This window comes from Aethina tumida, chromosome 2 (genome assembly GCF_024364675.1).
Source record: "Aethina tumida isolate Nest 87 chromosome 2, icAetTumi1.1, whole genome shotgun sequence".
Taxonomy (NCBI): domain Eukaryota; kingdom Metazoa; phylum Arthropoda; class Insecta; order Coleoptera; family Nitidulidae; genus Aethina; species Aethina tumida.
Genome location: NC_065436.1, coordinates 33625831 through 33643276, shown reverse-complemented (window position 1 = coordinate 33643276; position 17446 = coordinate 33625831). Strand labels below are relative to the sequence as shown.

Sequence of the window (17446 nt, the reverse complement as noted above, 5' to 3'; positions counted from 1 at the left end):
TATTGTTGTCTGACCGTCAGTTACGTTGGTAATTAATGACAATTAACTAGTACGTCATTGCAGACACATCCAGGAAATGTCAAAGAGATAAGAAATGGCAACGCCGACTAGATAAGTTCTTGTTGATAAACATTTTTTCATTAATACAAATTAGTTATAAATCACACATTTATAACCGTATGTAGTACAGATAGCATGGAACGAGATAAGAGCTGGTTCACCAGCTTCAAAAACTTGAGATTAGGTAAAAGACAGAGGGAGAGGAGCACAAGCAGTGATAATGTCGTTTTGAGACATGCAAACGAAACTTCCACAACATGTTCGAGGACCCGCAACAGTTTTAGGAGGAGCTTCATCAAGTTCCAAACTAGAGTGAAAAACGCTATGTCCAGAAGCAGAAGCAACAGACACACAATTCACAATACAAACAGTCCTACAAGGGACACATCTTCAGCCAACCTCAGGGTAAACGTGAAATACTTTCATTCATTAGATCAATTGCTTAGATGTTTCTTTTTAGGTAACATTAGCAGATACAAGTAGGCCTCCAGAAAATATTTACACCCTGGATCCAGTTAGGGAGAAATCTGATACAAGTCCAGATTTAAGTCTTGCCAGTTCAACTAATGGTAGACCACCAGAACTACCCTTGAGAAATGTTTGTTTGTTGTTATATTAAATATACAGTTCATGATGAATTATTTTCAGCCTGAAAGATTGCAAATTTCACCACGGTCACAGGAGGTGGCCAGGGTTCCCACTGATGAAATATCTAGTCTGTCCAATTGTTACTGGTACTGGGGACCATTATCCAGAATAGAAGCTGAAGACAAGCTCAAAAACTGCCCTGATGGGGCTTTCCTTATCAGAGATTCATCATCCTCTAGTTATTTATTCAGTATATCATTCCGGAGTGTTGGCAAAACACTTCATACCCGAATTGAGCACACAAGAGGTAAATTTCAATTAGTTTAATATTACATGACTGCATTATATTTTACTATTTTCAGGAACGTACAGTCTTTTTGACCAGGAAGGTTATTCAACAATTAGGGAGCTCATAGATCATGCCATGACCATTTCGAGTGAGGCAATTTTTTGTTACTCAAAAAGCCAAGATTCAAAACCAAATTATCCAGTTAGATTAACAAAGCCAATCTCTAGATTTACAAGTGTTAGACCGCTCAAGTATTTGTGTAGATTTGTCATAAAACAGTGTACCAATATTAATGATATATCTAAATTACCACTACCACCTCTGGTTATAGTGTATCTCCAAGAAGATGGACCATATTTTTAGATTAATGTATGTGCACCCTGAAATTATCATTTTCCACTTGGCTTTAATTTGCTTTCCAAGTTCATGATATTTAAGCAGAGAGATTTTATGAAGAATATATCTAGATATATTTGTTACTTTATTATTAGTAAGTTATTTTGATCTAAACAATCCAAAGCAATTTTTGGATTTTTATTTTTGTGTGTAAGAAAACGTGTAGGTTTTTGAATATTTTTTAACCATGACTGAGCAGTTTTCAATATCTTTATGACTAGTCTTAGATTTTTATTTATGTTTGTATTATGAGATAATAAGGAGAAATTGTTGTATTTCCGCCCATCTAGGTTTTCTTCCATTTCAAAGTCTATATAACTACAGTAGTATATTTTTATAAAGAGACAACTATTAGAGAACTATTTTTTAAAATTATATAATTTTTTTTGTTTAAATATTGCTTCATAGTATATAAGTATATATTTGTTATGCCTTGTTATTGACTGTATATTTATGAATTTGTGATATATTTCATTTGAAAGAAATAATATAAAAATGGGCTTATTAATATATTAAATTAGCTGGTTTTTATATTATGGCTTCCAGTAAAATAATTTCTATTAAATTTTGTTCCATATAATAAAGTATTTTAATTACCTATCTTATATGTATTTATAAAGGACATTTTGACAATAAAATTCAAAAATGGTGTCTTAAATCAACAGCATTTTATTAAATAATTATAAAATAATAACAAATTGAATGAATCAACAAAAATGTTAATATATTACAGCAAATACTTTGAACTATCTTGGGTGGAGCGTATATAAAAATATGTCGTTTAAATTTGTACTTCCATCCTGTACTATCTATTCCAGTTTAGTCCAAGAATGTTTCTTGCCTAAAAAGCAAACAATAAAATTTGAACTATGCAAAATTTAAATGTTTTTGTCACCGTCACGAATGCCGAAGCAGCGACATCCTTGGCCCCTTGACTAGCTACATCTGATTTACTTATAAGGTCATGTAACTGCACTGCTTCTATAAGCCGTCTGTTTAAGAATTTCCACGTCTCTTCATGGTCCTTTGATTTATCTTGTATTAAATACAACTCAGTTGCTTTGTAAACACCCGCTATTCCTATCCTCCTAAGGTACCAGTTAAACTACAACAAACAGTTTAAAAATACACTAAAATTGAGCCACACAAAGTCGTATACATCTACGGATCTATCGCCAGCGTAGTAGCAAATATCGTCAACCATCGTAAGTAAGGCCGCCAGTGCGTTAGGAACGTTGGGCGGAAGCGACATAATAGCAATAGCTTGAGGCCACTTCTGCAAATACGGCACAATCATCTGCAACCTCTCCTTACAGGCTCTCTCCACGAACTGAGCCGGAGGTATCGGGTCATTTGCGTGTTCTCCCTGAAACTACACGAAAAATACAACATTTTAAACGTCAACCAACTATATTGTTTACTTTTTTTAATATGTCCACCAATTTTTTGTTCGATGAAAGCTGAAAATAGTGGACCAGGTCTCCACCGCCACTCTGGAATATGCCGTGGGCGACTCCGGGGTAACCTACGGTTTGTGCACCAGCACTTAACGCTTCTTTGGTCCATCCCAGTTCCGGTACAAATTTTAAGGATGCGCATAGAATTTTTTCTTTCACGTCGTCTTCGTAGCTGTCATTGGGCTCCGGGTTCGCCGACTGGTTTGAAATCAGACGAATGGTTGACCTCAAGTTGCATGACGCTAAAATATGTTTAATTTAATTCATCGTTTCAAGATTAAATAGTTTTTTTATGTATATTTTATTCAATAACAAAATAAAACACAGGTTGGACTTAAATTAATGTATTTGATACTTGATATAAAAGTTATAAATTAGATAAATAATTCTTATTCTTATATTCTATAGCATATTGCTTGAGTAACTATGATAACAGATTACTTTTTATCAGTTAATTCAATCACCCTGCTTAAAACACTATCCATTACATCAAATCTATTTAATGAGCAATGCAATAGCTGCAGCTTCTCACTAGTTTCCATATGTGGGAGATCCTGCCCAGAAACTGTCACAACCATTTCTGTCTCCTTAGACCCAGACATTTCTGGTTTCTCTTCCTTAACTTCTTTAACTTTAAGTTCATAATGTGCTCTGGAAAGTTCAATTCCCTTTCTTAAAGGAGACAAATAGCTTTCTTCCAAGTGTGGGAAATAATTCCAAATATTTGTTCTATTTTCCTTGTCTTGCAAAGCCAAAAATCTCAAAAAATTTAAAGATGACAATATCTGTTCATAAACTTCCAGTAAATCTGTTTCTGGTCCTTTTTTTAAACAACAAACCAGTTTCAGTAACTTAAACAGATTCTCACCTCTGTAATACTCTGAGATTTCAGTTTCATTAGCAAACTGCTGGAATAAAACTTCTTTATACTGAGTTATTGTAAATCCAATAAGACCACTGTGAGTCTCATTAGTAACAATATTGTATACTAAAAGATACACCCCATGCTTGTCAAAACACCACAAATATTTTTTGTATACTTCAATAGCTTTCTTTCTTATGAGCTCTAGTTCATTGTAAACTATTACATTTGATAATGTTTTGCAAAATTCACTATGATCTGGTGAATCTAGCATCAAATAAGATAAATTCATACCTTCGACATGTTTTAGCAATGCTGCAGCCAAATCTAGCCCTTTCTCTACAGTAATTTGATTATTTTTTTTGAGCAGTTCAGTCACCAGATATAAGGAATTCTGGAAGAAATAGTCTGAAGCATAGACCTTAGGATAATTTCCAACTTGCAAAAACTCTGAATAAACTAAATAAAACATCACAGCAACTCCTAACAAACTTGGCACATACATGTCCCCATCCTTCTCATTAGGTGTCATTTTTAAAAACTTGACAGGGTCTAATACAGTTTGAAACAGCTTTTCAATTATATGTTCTGCTATAGTTCTAGCTCTACTTTTAATACCATCAAAAACTTCCATATCCAGATAGACTAAAGGATCTCCAAGCAATTGTATCATAAATTTTTGAATGACTCCAACCCTTTGTTCATTCTTATTTACTTTAACTTCTCGCAAGAACATATCATAGAATGGTAACATGTCTAAATACAAAGTGGTTATCCTGACACTGTTCTCATCAGTATCCATCAAAAGCTTCTCCTTTCCTACCAGGTTCACAGCTTTGGGAGGCTCAATTTTCTTCAAGTACACCTCAATGGCATTCAAACACCAGGCAAGGGAGTTCAGCCTTTTCAATGGAATTCTGGAAAAAACCTTAGGCAGAGGCTTAAGGAGGGCTATAAATTTGGTATCATCATTGGACTCCTCAATCTCTTCAATGAACTGTAAAAGAGACTCCTCTGGATTGGACTGTTCAGAAACAATAGACAATAGTTTTTCGCAGCATTTGAACACTTCAATGTGCTCTGTTTCATATTTATTTGTGAGATATTTGCAAATGAGCGGGATCAGGTCCCATGAGTTCCTTTGCACCTCGACACTGTTCTTGTTGTCGGTAAAGATTGTTAGCGCGTGAACCGTGTTGCCCTCTTCGAGGTTCCTTTGAACACTTTTCACAAAATCACTATAGTCATCGGTCGATGTCATTGTCGGGCATTCAAAGTCCAACACCAAAGTCTGTAAACAAACGATAATTTGACACGACCGGACTATTTTCTCGGCGAATGCGAGCACTCAAAACTCAGTTCTTATAGGTTAAGTTAGGTTACGACAGCTAAGCGGTACTTACATCTGAAGTTAATCCGTACGGCGGTTAATAGGGTAGCAAGGGACATGCTTCAATTACATTTATGAATTGTTAACAGTAATATCCTTAAACTTTCGCCTTTGACATATTTTTTAACTAAACAGGGTTAAGATCCTAGGGGAATTCACGTTGTCAAGAGTCTTGACTCAAGACGAATTATTGAAACGTGGAAGAAGAAGACGAAGTTATTGACATGTACTTTCGTTTTATTTATTTCGTTTGATCACAATCAGTTAAAAAATATAAAGTGATAAACAATGTTTGTTTATGTATTAAATTGTATCTCGGTTTGAAATTTGTTTTGAATGAGTTCGTACATTGCAAAAACTAGGGATTTTGTTTATGGTGGCAGAATTACAATCAAAATACACAAAAACCCACTGACACCACCCGAATAACCCAAAAAATGAGTGTGACAGCTAAATGACTTTAATTTGTAATCAATTAAATAATGAAATGAGTGAAATAAACTGTATTTAAATGAAGAGTCTGATTTATATTTGTGTAAATTATGTCGACCAGATCACAATTAACAAAGGATCTAAATGGTATGTACATTTTTTAAGTTTCATTTGTTTTGCGAAACCTTGAAAGGGGAGTGTCAATATCAAGGAAATAATTTCAAAATATAAATATTTACATTCTGACGTGTCGAGTAGCTGATAATTGGGATGCGTGTTTTAAAATTACAGTTCACGCCCAAAAACGAGATGAATTAAAATGGTCAAATAGGTAGCATCAATTGACCAAAACAATATTATTTGACCCACTGACCCTAAACAATGCATTAATGAATTGTAATTGATCATTATTAAATTGTACATGGCTGAAACTGTGACCAGAATATGCAATCTCAAGTGAATCATACACCTAATCACCCACATTTCAGTGAAACCATAGACAATGATAAGTCAACATCAGCTCCTTGTTGTTTCACAATATATTCAGTAAACAATCATACAATGTGCTCGAAATGTTTTACAGTTAAGATTGATGATGTTTATGATATGTCTGATGGTAATTAAAAGAATCTCTACTCTTCATTAAGCAATTGTGTGTCTTTTTAACTGACTTTCCTTTATTTAATCATGTAATCACATCAACATTATCTCCTACAATTTCTCATTGTCCCATTATCACATTATTTAAATACTAATACAATTTTTCTCTGCTTCAACAGAAAGTATTAAATCTTCGGTTGGCAATAAGGTGAAGATCCTTTTCAAAAATGTGGTGCGTCTGGAAACAAAAGGAGACAAGACTGAAAATAGGGTTTTGGTAAGTACAACAGTTTACTTACCACAAATTTTTGAAAATGCCTTAAAAAATGAAACAAGCTTTACTTTATTAAATTAATTAGTTGTGTTTGATCACGTAATTTATAACTACATACCTTCGCAAAGTACTTATGAAGCATATGAAGTAATTGAATGAAACAACATCTGATCTATACAAAAAGAGTAATCGATAAATAAATATTTAAATTTCGTACGCTTTTTTCCCACTGCCCCACTGTTGGCAACACTGGAAACGTCAAGTTCAGTCGTAATTTGCGAAAAACAGTCAATAGTGCTGTCAGTGGTTGTTTTGACTCCGAAAACGTCAAATAATTTTGTAATAATCGAATACAAAGGTCCACAAATACAAAACAAAGATGCCGCGCGCCGAAAAGGGTACGCCCAAGTACCTCGCTAACAAAATGAAGGCAAAAGGCCTTCAGAAACTGCGGTGGTACTGCCAAATGTGTCAGAAACAGTGTCGTGATGAAAATGGGTTCAAATGCCACACCATGTCCGAGTCGCACCAACGGCAACTGCTCCTTTTCGCCGACAATTCGAAGAGGTACATCGACGACTTTTCGTATGAGTTCGCTAAGTGTTACCTCCAGATTTTGAAGAGGCAGTTTGGATCAAAGAGGGTGAATGCCAACAGGGTGTACCAGGAATATATCTCGGATAAGAATCACGTGCACATGAACGGTACTAGATGGGTCACGTTGACTGGGTTCGTTAAGTGGTTGGGAAGAACTGGGAAATGTATTGTGGATGAGACTGAAAAGGGGTGGTTCATTACTTACATAGACAGAGATCCAGACACAATTGAAAAGGAGGAGAGAAAGAACAAGAAATTAAAAATGGATAAAACAGACGAAGAAAAAACTATGAAGTTCATAGAGAAACAAGTTAAAATTGCACAAGAAAAGGCTGGGCCATCAGATGAACCTGAGTGTACTGAGTTGGAGAGGAATGGAGAGGAGACTTTAAAGTTAGACATTAAACTTGAAACGAAAAAAAATATTACTGGTACTCCATTAACTAAGATTTTTAAAAAACCTGCCATCCCAGAAGTTGCAGTCAAAAAGTCAAAATTGGACAACAGGAAGAAAACTGCTTTGGATGAAATCAAGGAGCAACAGGAGAAAGAAAAGGAAGAGAAAAACAGGAAGGACTACTGGTTAACTGAAGGCATTGTTGTTAAAGTTATCACCAAAAGTATTGGTGAAGAGTTCTACAAACAAAAAGGGGTAGTTAGAGAAGTTATAGACAAATATGTGGCTGTAGTAAAATTGTTTGAATCTGGTAAGAAACTGAAGTTGGACCAGGAACATTTAGAAACTGTCATTCCAGCAATTGGGAAATTGGTGAAAGTTGTTAATGGAGCATATAGAGGTGAAACAGCTTCTTTGTTATCAATAGATGAAAAGAACTTTTGTGTTGAAATTGAAATTGCTTCTGGCTTGTTACAAGGGCGGATAGTTACTGGTATACAATATGAAGACATATGTAAACTAGATGATTCATGAAACTGTTTTTACTTATATAATAATGTACATAATTAGAACTGATTGGATGATATGCAAGTTGATAAATTGTATGTATTTATTGTACAATAAATAATGATTTTTTAAGTTTAAACCATGTGTCATTTCCTTAAATTGTTTTTTAATACAATCTACACTCTGATAAGGATACATTCAAGCACCACGTCAACAAAATGAAGACGAAGGGTCTCCAGAAACTGCAGTGCTACAGTCAAATTGTAATTGGAGTGGAGATTTTACCATTACTCCATTAACTATTTAAATTTAATTTAAACTATGTATTATTTGACTTTCTTCAGTTGTTAATTTTTTAAGTAAAATTTGATATCTAGACTGTATAAACAAAGTTGGCATTACATTTCTATAACAACGATTAACAACTTATGAAATATAATAGATTCAGTGTCTGGATAATATTATACTTTTTTACAAAAATAAATTCGACGCAGACATGCCCTATAAGAACGCGTTCTCATCCAAAACGAAGGTCTTACAGAAGTTGAAGTGGTACTGCCGCGTGTGCTTGAAGCAGTACCGAAACGGAAGAGGTTTCTGTTTTCACATCAAGTCCAACTCTCACATTCGATGCGACCGGGCAGTAAGCACCAACAAGAATGAATGCCTTGACGGATCGTCCAGCGATTTTGTCATAAGTTTCCTCAAATTCCTAAAAAGGAAATATAATTGTAGACGAGTGAATGCCACCAAAGTTTACGAGGGATACGTTTCCACAGAGGATCACATAAACATTACCCTGACGAAATGGACCTCATTGACTGATTTTCTTAAATGGCTAGGGTGGGCTGGCAAATGTCTCGTGGAGAAAACGGAAAGAGGATGGTTTGTTACTTACATAGATCAGGATATGAGCCCGGTAGAAGCAGGACAAGCTTGGTCAATGAATGTGGGTAAAATCGATGAAGGCTTGACAGAAACCCAAGGTGAAAATGTTAGTGAGGAAACTGCACCTTTAACAGAGGCTTTGGAAAATGAAAATGTACAAGCCCAAGCAACTGATAATGAAGATAAACAAGAAGATTCCTGTATTACAGAAAATGAAGAAATTAATAATGCGACCGTAAAAATTGAGAAGCCCGATAATGAAGAAACGCAAAACGCAGATGCTGAGAAGGTAGATGAATCACAGGAACCTAACTCAACGAACGATAATGACTTACAAACTGATGATCTGAAGTCTCTAATTCTTCAACGTATGTCCAAAAGAGGTAATCCTTCATTAAGTACCAACGAAACACCAAAGATGAGGAAGTCGGCGTTAAAAACAAAAACCGATTTTTGGCTGACTGAAGGAATAATTGTCTCGATTATCAAAAAAAATCTGGGTAAAGAGTTTTACAAGCAAACTGCAATCATTAAACAAGTAGTCAATAGAAATATAGCGGCGCTTAAACTATTGAACACGGGGAAGAAAATAAGTCTGCCTCAAGAATATTTGGAGACTGTCATACCAGACGTTGGACGATTAGTGAAATTAGTCGGAGGAGTTTTTAAGGGTGAAACTGCATTGATTCGGTCAATTAATGAAATTAAACGTTGCTCTGAAGTTGAAATTACGTCTGGCATATTAAAAGGAAGAGTTATTCCAGATGTCAGTTATAAAGACATTTGCCAAATGTGTGAATAATTATAAAATTGACTTAATTTTAATTTTCAAATTTATAGTAATTCGTCCAGATTTATATATAGGATATAATAGGATATACCTAATAAAGACTGTTTATACAATAAATGTAATATACAAATAAATCGTTTTTAAATTGTCAATTTGATATTTTTTCATTTTACTGTTTAATTGAACTAGTTATTGGATGACTGACAAACCACGTCCTGTTTGTTGCAATTATATTAGTCATATTTACAACAAGTTTTGTGGTTAACCTATTCATAAATTAAACTGGACATGTCATGATATAAAAACTATATTTTTATTTATATATTTATATTTTATTAATCTTTAAATTATTTCTAGGTGTTTTCACCATGTCGAATATTGTTGCTCACGGCGAAAGTTCCAACGAAGGTAACATTTATGGCAATACCCAGTTAATAATATTATAAAATTTATTTTTAACCATAGATCGACTGCCACTTCCACTATTTGGAAATACAGGCGCTGGAGAGCAAACGTGGCAACCATCTAAGCCTCACGGTCAACGACAAGGTCTATTCGTTTTTGACCGGAGAGGATTCGACGTGTAGCACAGAAGTCGACAACATGATAGGAGCCTTAAACAATGCAATCAGGAACATATTTCCAACCGTACCCCTCCAACACATAATTAAAAAAGTAACTGAAAAACTTGTATGTTTTCCCAACTTGATAAACAATTTAACACGTTTCAGATCGAAGTTATACCGATCACGAGGCTGCAACAATTGAGGGACATGGAGGCAATAGCGAGCAGCAGGAGGGAAGTCGGACCCTGCGGCGGCTTTTCGACGCAATACGCCTGCATGTGCGACTTCCATAGCATGACGTACCGCGAGGAGGTAGCGTGGGACGTGGACAACATCTATGTCTCGCTCAACACCCGCGAACTAAGTCTGAAAGACTTCGAATACCTGGATCAAAAGTATGAGGGGAAGACGTGAGATAGCGTTTTACTCACGGTTTATGTTTCAGGGACTTGATACCCATAATAAGTGCCCTAGAATACAACACCTGGTTCACGAAACTGAGGGCGAACCAGGTTAAGCTCTCCCATGACAACATAGATAGGATTTTCCATGTCCTGCGCAACTCGCTGAACCTGGAGGAAATTTATCTGGATAATCTTGGTCTCAAATCGGATTTCGTCAATAAACTGTCCAACACGTTGAAACAGAATCCAGCCACTGCTTTACACACCATCGATTTATCGTGCAATCCCATCGAAGATAAAGGTAAGGGGAAGCGATTATAACATGGACAAGGAAAAATACAGGGACCGATTTTCCACAATGCACGAATGTGGAGGACGAACAATTAAGGTTTAATGTAAAATCTGAGGTGGTGGATTGTACAGGATGATTCGCCTGATTTATTAATTAGAAGTTTGTGGTGATCAGAAAAATATATTGATTCAAAATTATTATACTAATTATAACTTAACATTTTCAAATTCTCGCTGTACCTAAACCCAATAGTTTTTGAGTTAATAATTTTATTTCCAAAAATTTTGAATTTTGGTCTAACAAAAATGCCACCAATTTTGATGCTGGGTAGTTCATGTTTGGGATACACGTTAACCTAGGACCATCTTATAAGGAACCTTTATTAGTACTCCCAAATTTTATACAGAGTGTTCATTATTTATGTTTAAATTTATGCACCTAAAACATTTTTCATTTTCAATAGAACACCCTTACTTCCGGCTAAAAACTAAAGATGAAATTTTGTTCAAAATTAATTTAAAAGTTTTAGTCAAGTTATAATTGCCATAAAAATTCCAAACCAATATCTTTTCCCTTTCTCCACAAACTTGAATGAATAAGTTAGGGGAGACTCTCTGTATCTATTTAAGGAACTAACGGTTTGCCTGTGGATAATCGGTTCTGATTTTTTCCGGTTCGTGCATGGTTTGTGGGGGAAATTTCACTTTAAATTCGCAGGTGCTACTTACACGGCGGCTTGCATAAAACGGCTCAACAAAGGTGTGGTGCATTTGAACATGTCACATTGCGGGCTTAGTTCCAAGGGCGTTAACAATCTCGCCGCCGCCCTGAGCGATAACAATAGCGTATTAACCACTTTAACCTACCTCAATTTGAGCGGGAACAGCCTCAAAGATGATATATCTGTAAGTGTCACTATTGTGGAAACTCTAAAACTATCCTAATTTACACGGTGTGTGGTTTAATCTTGTTTCAGAACTTCCACAACTTTCTGTCGCAACCTAACGCCCTACAGCACATCGATATTTCTTCTACGGATGTAATTTTAGAAAATGTAAGTGTACAGATAATATAAGTATAGAGGTAATATATAATTAATTATTCGCAGCTCTTCGGTGCTTTGGTGAAGGGTTGCACAACGAATCTTGTGCATCTGAACATCTCGCGCAATCCATTCAGCAGTAAAAAAAGCAAAGAGGCTCCCATTTCGTTCAAGCAGTTCTTCAGCACGACTCTCAACCTCAAATACCTGAACATGTCGCACTGCAAACTGCCCCAGGAGGCGTTAAAAAACCTGCTCCTTGGACTTGCGTGCAATGAATTCACGAAGGAGATGAGCCTGGACATCAGCAACAACGGTTTGGGGAGTCAAGGGGCGCACGTGCTTGAATCCTGTGTCCACGGAGTCCGATGCATTTCTAGTCTGGACATTTCTGATAACAGTAAGTGTATGAAACTTACTTTAAAGTGACTGATGATAATAATTATTTAAATTACAGATATGGACTCAGATTTGTGTAACGTTGTGATAGCAATAAGTAAGAACAAATCACTCAAGCACTTAAACATGGGTAGAAGCATGAAGAAGCACATGGGTTTGATAATGGATTCGATCGTGCAGATCGTGCAAGACGACGAATGTCTGTTGCAATCGCTGATCATTCCCGACTGCCGATTACGTTCAGACCTGTTCAATCTGCTGAACGCCCTGGGTGACAACAAATCGCTTGAAACACTCGACATAAGTGGAAACATGATCGGTGATTCAGGCGCCCGACTGTTGGCCAAGGCGTTGCAGATTAACAGCAAGTTAAAGACGATTATTTACGATCGAAATAATATTACCCTGCAAGGGTACAACGATATAGCTTACGCCCTTGAAAGCAATAAGACAGTGCAATACATGCCGTTCCCAATATTTGACATAGGTCCGTGCATGAAGGCAAACGCAGAGAAAACCGATATAGTCATGCGTAAAATCCAAGACGCCCTCAACAGAAATGTGTCTTTAAAACAACATATGACACAAACCCTGCCGTTACAACCCGGTTTCCTTTTGGCCTCCAAGCAACAAGCGCTGGAAAGGTTGGTGGCTCAGACCCAGGAGGCGATTAAAACGGTGGCGGGAGATGGAATGGCATCTAAAAACGACGTCAATCATGCGTCGGATGTTATTAAAGACGCGGAGAACTGCAAACAATTGCTGGTGCGATTGCAGGAAGTGGCCCAACATCGGGACGATCGACGGCTTCATCCGCTTGAAGAGAAACTGCAGCAAGTTGCCAATGATATACACAACAGTATCTGTGACTATGTGCAGGCTACTACTGATAAGATGTTAAAATGCTGTAAAGAACAATGCCCCTATGTGCTTCATGATGATGAGAGGGTGCTGGAAATCAAGAAGGAGTGCAAGAAAAAAAAACAGATACCCATTGATTTTGTCACAACATGCATCAAACAACAAGCTGGGACTGATATCATGAACAAATTAAAGTGAGTAAAGATTTAGTCATCAATTTTATTATAAACAAGGTCATTCACACTTTATATTAACATTAACATAAATCAACTATTATTATCCTGGAACCACTGTTGCAGCCACAGACATATTTTGTTCAAATTATCTTCTAGTTGTTCAGGAGTTAAGCTGTACATTTCATGAACTATTTCAGGTTTATATGAGTTTTTTGCCTCCTCCAAAATTGTTTGGAATATCTCACAGTCAATGTTGTCTTCCAGTTTTTTGCCAGTATATCCCCTAGCTGTCAGTCTGTCAAATAGTGTGGTGTTGTCAGCTCTTAACACAAATACCACATCAAACCATCGTTCTGGAAAGAACTCGTTGCTGTGATAATCAACAATATTACCTCCTTTGCTCATAACTTCCTCTAGTCCGTCAAGAAGTTTGTCCTCATCCAACACTGGACACTGATAAACTTCATCATATTCTTCTAAACAATTGTACTCTTTGGCTATTTTTGAAATTTCTAGCCACTGCAGTCCTGTCAATTCGGATAGTTTTTGGCACAACGTCGACTTTCCTACGCCTGGGGTACCAGTCACCAGTATATTTGGGGCCTGTCTTTTAGTATTTGGCACTGTTTCCATGATTAAAATGATTCAAATGTTAAAACATGTGAAAGTTCTCATGTAAACATAACCTCAAAAGTGGGTAATGTCAAAAGTATACGAAGGTGTGGCAATCTGCATATACGGGGGGAAATCCATTAGTTATATAAAATATAAAAAACTACTATAGATATATTTTTTCAGTGACAATGATTTTGTATATTTATAATAAATATTATATAAACATTATATGTGTAAAAAATGTTTGTTATCATTATTAATTATTTGATAATTTTTCAGAGAATTAAACGTAGTATTAGCCTCACATTTGTCTGAACAAATCACCGATGAAATACACGAGGCGTTGATGCGCAGCTATAAAATATTGGTTGGGGACGCAAGTGCAATAAGAATCGATTCTCCGCCCAGAAGATCTCGACTGAGCAGCTCGGACAGTTCCAGACATGGAGCCAGTGATATATCCATCACTGACAGCAGCCATCAATCAGATCACTCCCCACTGGTAAGACAATTAAAACTGATGTACATATTTCGTAAAGTTATACTAATAAAATGTTTTTAATTGTGTTATCGCAGAAGTTGGAATATTTAAATTTAGTAAGTACTCAATGAGGTCGTGTGTCCCCAAAAGCATGAGTGTTATTTTTAATATATTATGTTTATATCCTTGTAGTTTATTATATTAGATTATTTAGGTAGAAATACACACGTAAAACATTTACTTCCCGTATATATATTTTTTTATTTAAATGGCACAATTAAAGTTTTGTATACAATTTAAATTAGTTTCTACAAAATAAATGATAAATATTTATTTATTAGGCAACACCACATTTATCCATAAAAAGGAAAAGCTTGCACGGCAGGAAACTGCGACCAAAATCTGTTGTGGACAGCGTTGAAGGCCTATCAGCCGACGACATACCCAGTCTGTTGCCTTCAATACCGAGGAATTCCGAAGAGGAGGACTCGGTCACTGAGCTACCGAACACCTCATACCAACTACAACATCTAGTCAAAGGTAAGATATCCTCCCACAAACTGACATAAGTTAAAAATTAAACTTATTCAGGTCGTCCACGAAGAGCGAAGACTAGGGCGCCGACGCGGCCGCTAGTCAAGCCACCCGACGTCACGGACTCGATAAGCCAAGACCTGGTCGAAGGGCTGGACTCGTTCTTCCGACCCGGCTCCGTGACGCCGACGTCGGACGATTGTCATTCGTTCCAAGCAGACGGCAGTCCCAACCACGATTTCGCCTCGCCCAACATGAGCGACGATAGGCGCACGCCCAAACTGAGCCGCAATTCGCCTCTGCTGCGGGGCGTCATGACCCCCACACCGAGGTCGCGGTCTATCGATAACCTTGACAAGGTACCGCGTAATTTGCATGTAGTAAAATCGAATTTAACATGCCTGTTGCAGTGTTCCCCATCGTTTGGCAGGAAGTCGACGTGCGAGTCGTCACCTTTAACGAGGCGTCTCACTGGCGAAAGCCTTCTGTCGCAGGAGAGCAGCGACGGTAGTTTGGCGGCGGAAGCGAGCTTGGATAACTCACCAGGCAGCACACTTTCAAAAATTTCGCCTGATGGATCCAAATTAGGTAACCCTTTGAGACACAAACTATAAATCTTGCTTATAACTTAAAATTATGCAGCTGCCAAACAACGTCCGTGGTCGATGGTCAATTCCGAGGCAAAAACGGGTGGTGGCACCGATCTTAGCTTGTTGAGCGACGGTTCTTCGCCAAATAATTCCACAGGCAACACGCCCGACTCCGCCGAAGCGTTGGACAGCTCCGAGTCTTCATCCATTGATCGCCGGATCGGCAAGGACATCAAACTCAAACGTGCTGGTGGGTTTAAAATAAATAACTTACTGCAAATATTAGCGCATTAATTATATTTTACTTTTCCACACTAATTTAAAGCATGTATATTGTTTTTATGTAATTTACTTTATATGAAGCTTTACAAAAATCATTGTCTTGCTTCAAGTATTATGTGTGTGTGTTTGCCAGCTTTTAATATTCTTTTTCTGTTCTTAAGGAATTTTGACCAGTTATTTTCCCGATCGTGGTGATTACAAGTTTTTATCCCGTTATAAGGTATTATTTCTTTTAATTTTATTTGCTACTTTATTACCCTTATCGCGTTGCTTCATGTACTGTTAATATATTAATTTGCACAAAAATATTGTTTTAATCCCCATGGACTGGATGTGTGAATTATCCTGAATGAATTGTGTGTTTTTGTTTAGGCGACGGTAACTAATAAACAAGATCAGGCTCCGAGTGCGAATGCAATACGTCGCGACAACAACTTCAACTGTAGAGACACGGAAGATGCACACGTAGGTAGATAAAAACCATTTGGAGGCATACTTAATTCGTAGGAAAAAAATGTGTAGATTAAAGCCCCCTCCCACCGTTAAAGCGTTAATATTGTTGCTATTTTCCGTTCTTCTTCTCTAGCTTCTATGTTAGGGCAACTATTTTCGAATTTATTTTTTATAACTCGTTAGTATTAAAAATTCTTGACTGCCACTGTACTGAATAGGATCAAAATTAATTTTTAGATTTTCATGTATTTTTTATACGATCGACTGGAAATGACGGAATTTCGTGTTCGGATTTCCTCCGCCTTTTTTTATTTTTGGGAGGAAATGTTTTTATTGACTATGTGTTTTATTTTAATTAATCTAACATCACTAAAATTGCTCTTTTAAAATTTTATGCCACTAGACAGCTTGGAAAACAAATTAAACTACATATTTTTTATAATCTGGTGGAGTTCACATCACTTTTCATAGTTGTTTTAAGAAGGTTTTAATCGTCTTTTAGATAAAGAATTTCAATTAGTGACGCATTAAATTCTATCTAAATATTTTTGTAGTATTTTAGAAATTTTAAAATGTTACATAATTGTAAAGACACATAAATTTACAGCAAAAATTTTGGCACTTAAAATACATGAATTTTTACTTGTTCCTAAATTTTTGTTGCTTCTGTGTGTCTGTAGGATACAATCTTTAAGTCTATTCAAACCAAGAACATCAAATGTAATGCTTGTTAAATGGTTTGGTAGATGTCAATCCATTGGCATTCATATATCACTTAATAAGTATGAAATGCTCCATATACAGTTTAATTTCCAAAAAAAAAATTCATTCCAGCATAAATTAGTATTAAATTTTGTAGCCATATACAAAACTTTCGAATCTTATGTTTAGATATTTTTGCATAGATTTCAGTTACATTGTGATATTTTAAGAACAAACTATAACCAATTATGTTAATCAAATTATAGCTTTAGTTACATTTGTTTGGTTGTATTCAACATGCAATTTTGTATATAAATTATTTTCTTAAACAAAAATATGAAATGTTCTACTTTGTGAATTAGATTATGTGAAGCCATTCAATTTATCATTTTATCTTATCATGTGTATTATGTATATGTACTTTTTTATACACATGTAGTGTAATAATGCTTCCATTTATTGTATTAATCTTTTTTATACTTTCAAAAAATAAAAGTACTCAAATTTTAATTGTTTTCTTTT

The 17446-nt window shown here is 36.0% G+C and overlaps 5 protein-coding genes across 7 annotated transcripts; 3 read left to right on the top strand and 2 right to left on the bottom strand.

Moving 5' to 3' along the window:
• The first annotated feature begins 47 nt into the window (after positions 1-47).
• LOC109598802 (suppressor of cytokine signaling 6) lies at positions 48-1902 on the top strand. The gene is made up of 4 exons (XM_020014723.2): positions 48-465; positions 521-658; positions 709-955; positions 1011-1902. The coding sequence occupies exons 1-4, from the start codon at positions 196-198 to the stop codon at positions 1298-1300; spliced, it is 945 nt and encodes a 314-aa protein (XP_019870282.2). The 5' UTR covers positions 48-195; the 3' UTR covers positions 1301-1902.
• Positions 1903-1979: 77 nt separating this feature from the next.
• On the bottom strand, positions 1980-5216 carry LOC109598800 (ubiquinone biosynthesis protein COQ9, mitochondrial). Of its 2 annotated transcripts, XM_049963799.1 has the most exons (5): positions 5056-5216; positions 2755-3032; positions 2493-2705; positions 2229-2438; positions 1980-2174 (listed from the first exon to the last, which is right to left on the bottom strand). In XM_049963799.1, the coding sequence occupies exons 1-5, from the start codon at positions 5099-5101 to the stop codon at positions 2139-2141; spliced, it is 783 nt and encodes a 260-aa protein (XP_049819756.1). In that variant the 5' UTR covers positions 5102-5216; the 3' UTR covers positions 1980-2138. The 2 variants fall into 2 exon arrangements, with proteins under 2 accessions (XP_049819756.1, XP_049819757.1); XM_049963800.1 differs by lacking the exons at positions 1980-2174; positions 2229-2438; positions 2493-2705; positions 2755-3032 and adding an exon at positions 3119-4943 and having other exon boundaries at positions 5056-5203.
• A 169-nt stretch (positions 5217-5385) lies between these two features.
• LOC109598805 (F-actin-uncapping protein LRRC16A) lies at positions 5386-16316 on the top strand. 2 transcript variants are annotated; one of them, XM_020014726.2, is made up of 17 exons: positions 5391-5621; positions 6254-6351; positions 9885-9935; positions 9993-10202; positions 10259-10488; positions 10539-10798; positions 11507-11694; positions 11766-11843; positions 11898-12231; positions 12289-13285; positions 14162-14384; positions 14705-14903; positions 14955-15256; positions 15308-15485; positions 15540-15737; positions 15931-15989; positions 16142-16316. In XM_020014726.2, exons 1-17 carry the CDS (start codon positions 5585-5587, stop codon positions 16244-16246), a joined length of 3747 nt encoding a protein of 1248 aa, XP_019870285.2. In that variant the 5' UTR covers positions 5391-5584; the 3' UTR covers positions 16247-16316. The 2 variants fall into 2 exon arrangements, with proteins under 2 accessions (XP_049819747.1, XP_019870285.2); XM_049963790.1 differs by lacking the exon at positions 15931-15989 and having other exon boundaries at positions 5386-5621.
• Positions 6594-9679, top strand: LOC109598807 (DNA/RNA-binding protein KIN17). Its single transcript, XM_020014727.2, has one exon. It carries the CDS (start codon positions 6728-6730, stop codon positions 7874-7876), a length of 1149 nt encoding a protein of 382 aa, XP_019870286.1. The 5' UTR covers positions 6594-6727; the 3' UTR covers positions 7877-9679.
• Positions 13293-13980, bottom strand: LOC109598808 (adenylate kinase isoenzyme 6). Its single transcript, XM_020014728.2, has one exon. The coding sequence runs from the start codon at positions 13898-13900 to the stop codon at positions 13358-13360; it is 543 nt and encodes a 180-aa protein (XP_019870287.1). The 5' UTR covers positions 13901-13980; the 3' UTR covers positions 13293-13357.
• Positions 16317-17446: the final 1130 nt, after the last annotated feature.

Coding starts and splice junctions, on each gene's coding strand:
- LOC109598802 (XM_020014723.2), top strand. CDS start 196: ATGGAACGAGATAAGAGCTGGTTCACCAGCTTCAAAAACTTGAGATTA. Junction 466..520: donor CATCTTCAGCCAACCTCAGG/GTAAACGTGAAA, acceptor GTTTCTTTTTAG/GTAACATTAGCAGATACAAG. Junction 956..1,010: donor CCGAATTGAGCACACAAGAG/GTAAATTTCAAT, acceptor TACTATTTTCAG/GAACGTACAGTCTTTTTGAC.
- LOC109598800 (XM_049963800.1), bottom strand. CDS start 4,913: ATGACATCGACCGATGACTATAGTGATTTTGTGAAAAGTGTTCAAAGG.
- LOC109598805 (XM_020014726.2), top strand. CDS start 5,585: ATGTCGACCAGATCACAATTAACAAAGGATCTAAATG. Junction 11,844..11,897: donor CGGATGTAATTTTAGAAAAT/GTAAGTGTACAG, acceptor AATTATTCGCAG/CTCTTCGGTGCTTTGGTGAA. Junction 12,232..12,288: donor TCTGGACATTTCTGATAACA/GTAAGTGTATGA, acceptor TTTAAATTACAG/ATATGGACTCAGATTTGTGT.
- LOC109598807 (XM_020014727.2), top strand. CDS start 6,728: ATGCCGCGCGCCGAAAAGGGTACGCCCAAGTACCTCGCTAACAAAATG.
- LOC109598808 (XM_020014728.2), bottom strand. CDS start 13,900: ATGGAAACAGTGCCAAATACTAAAAGACAGGCCCCAAATATACTGGTG.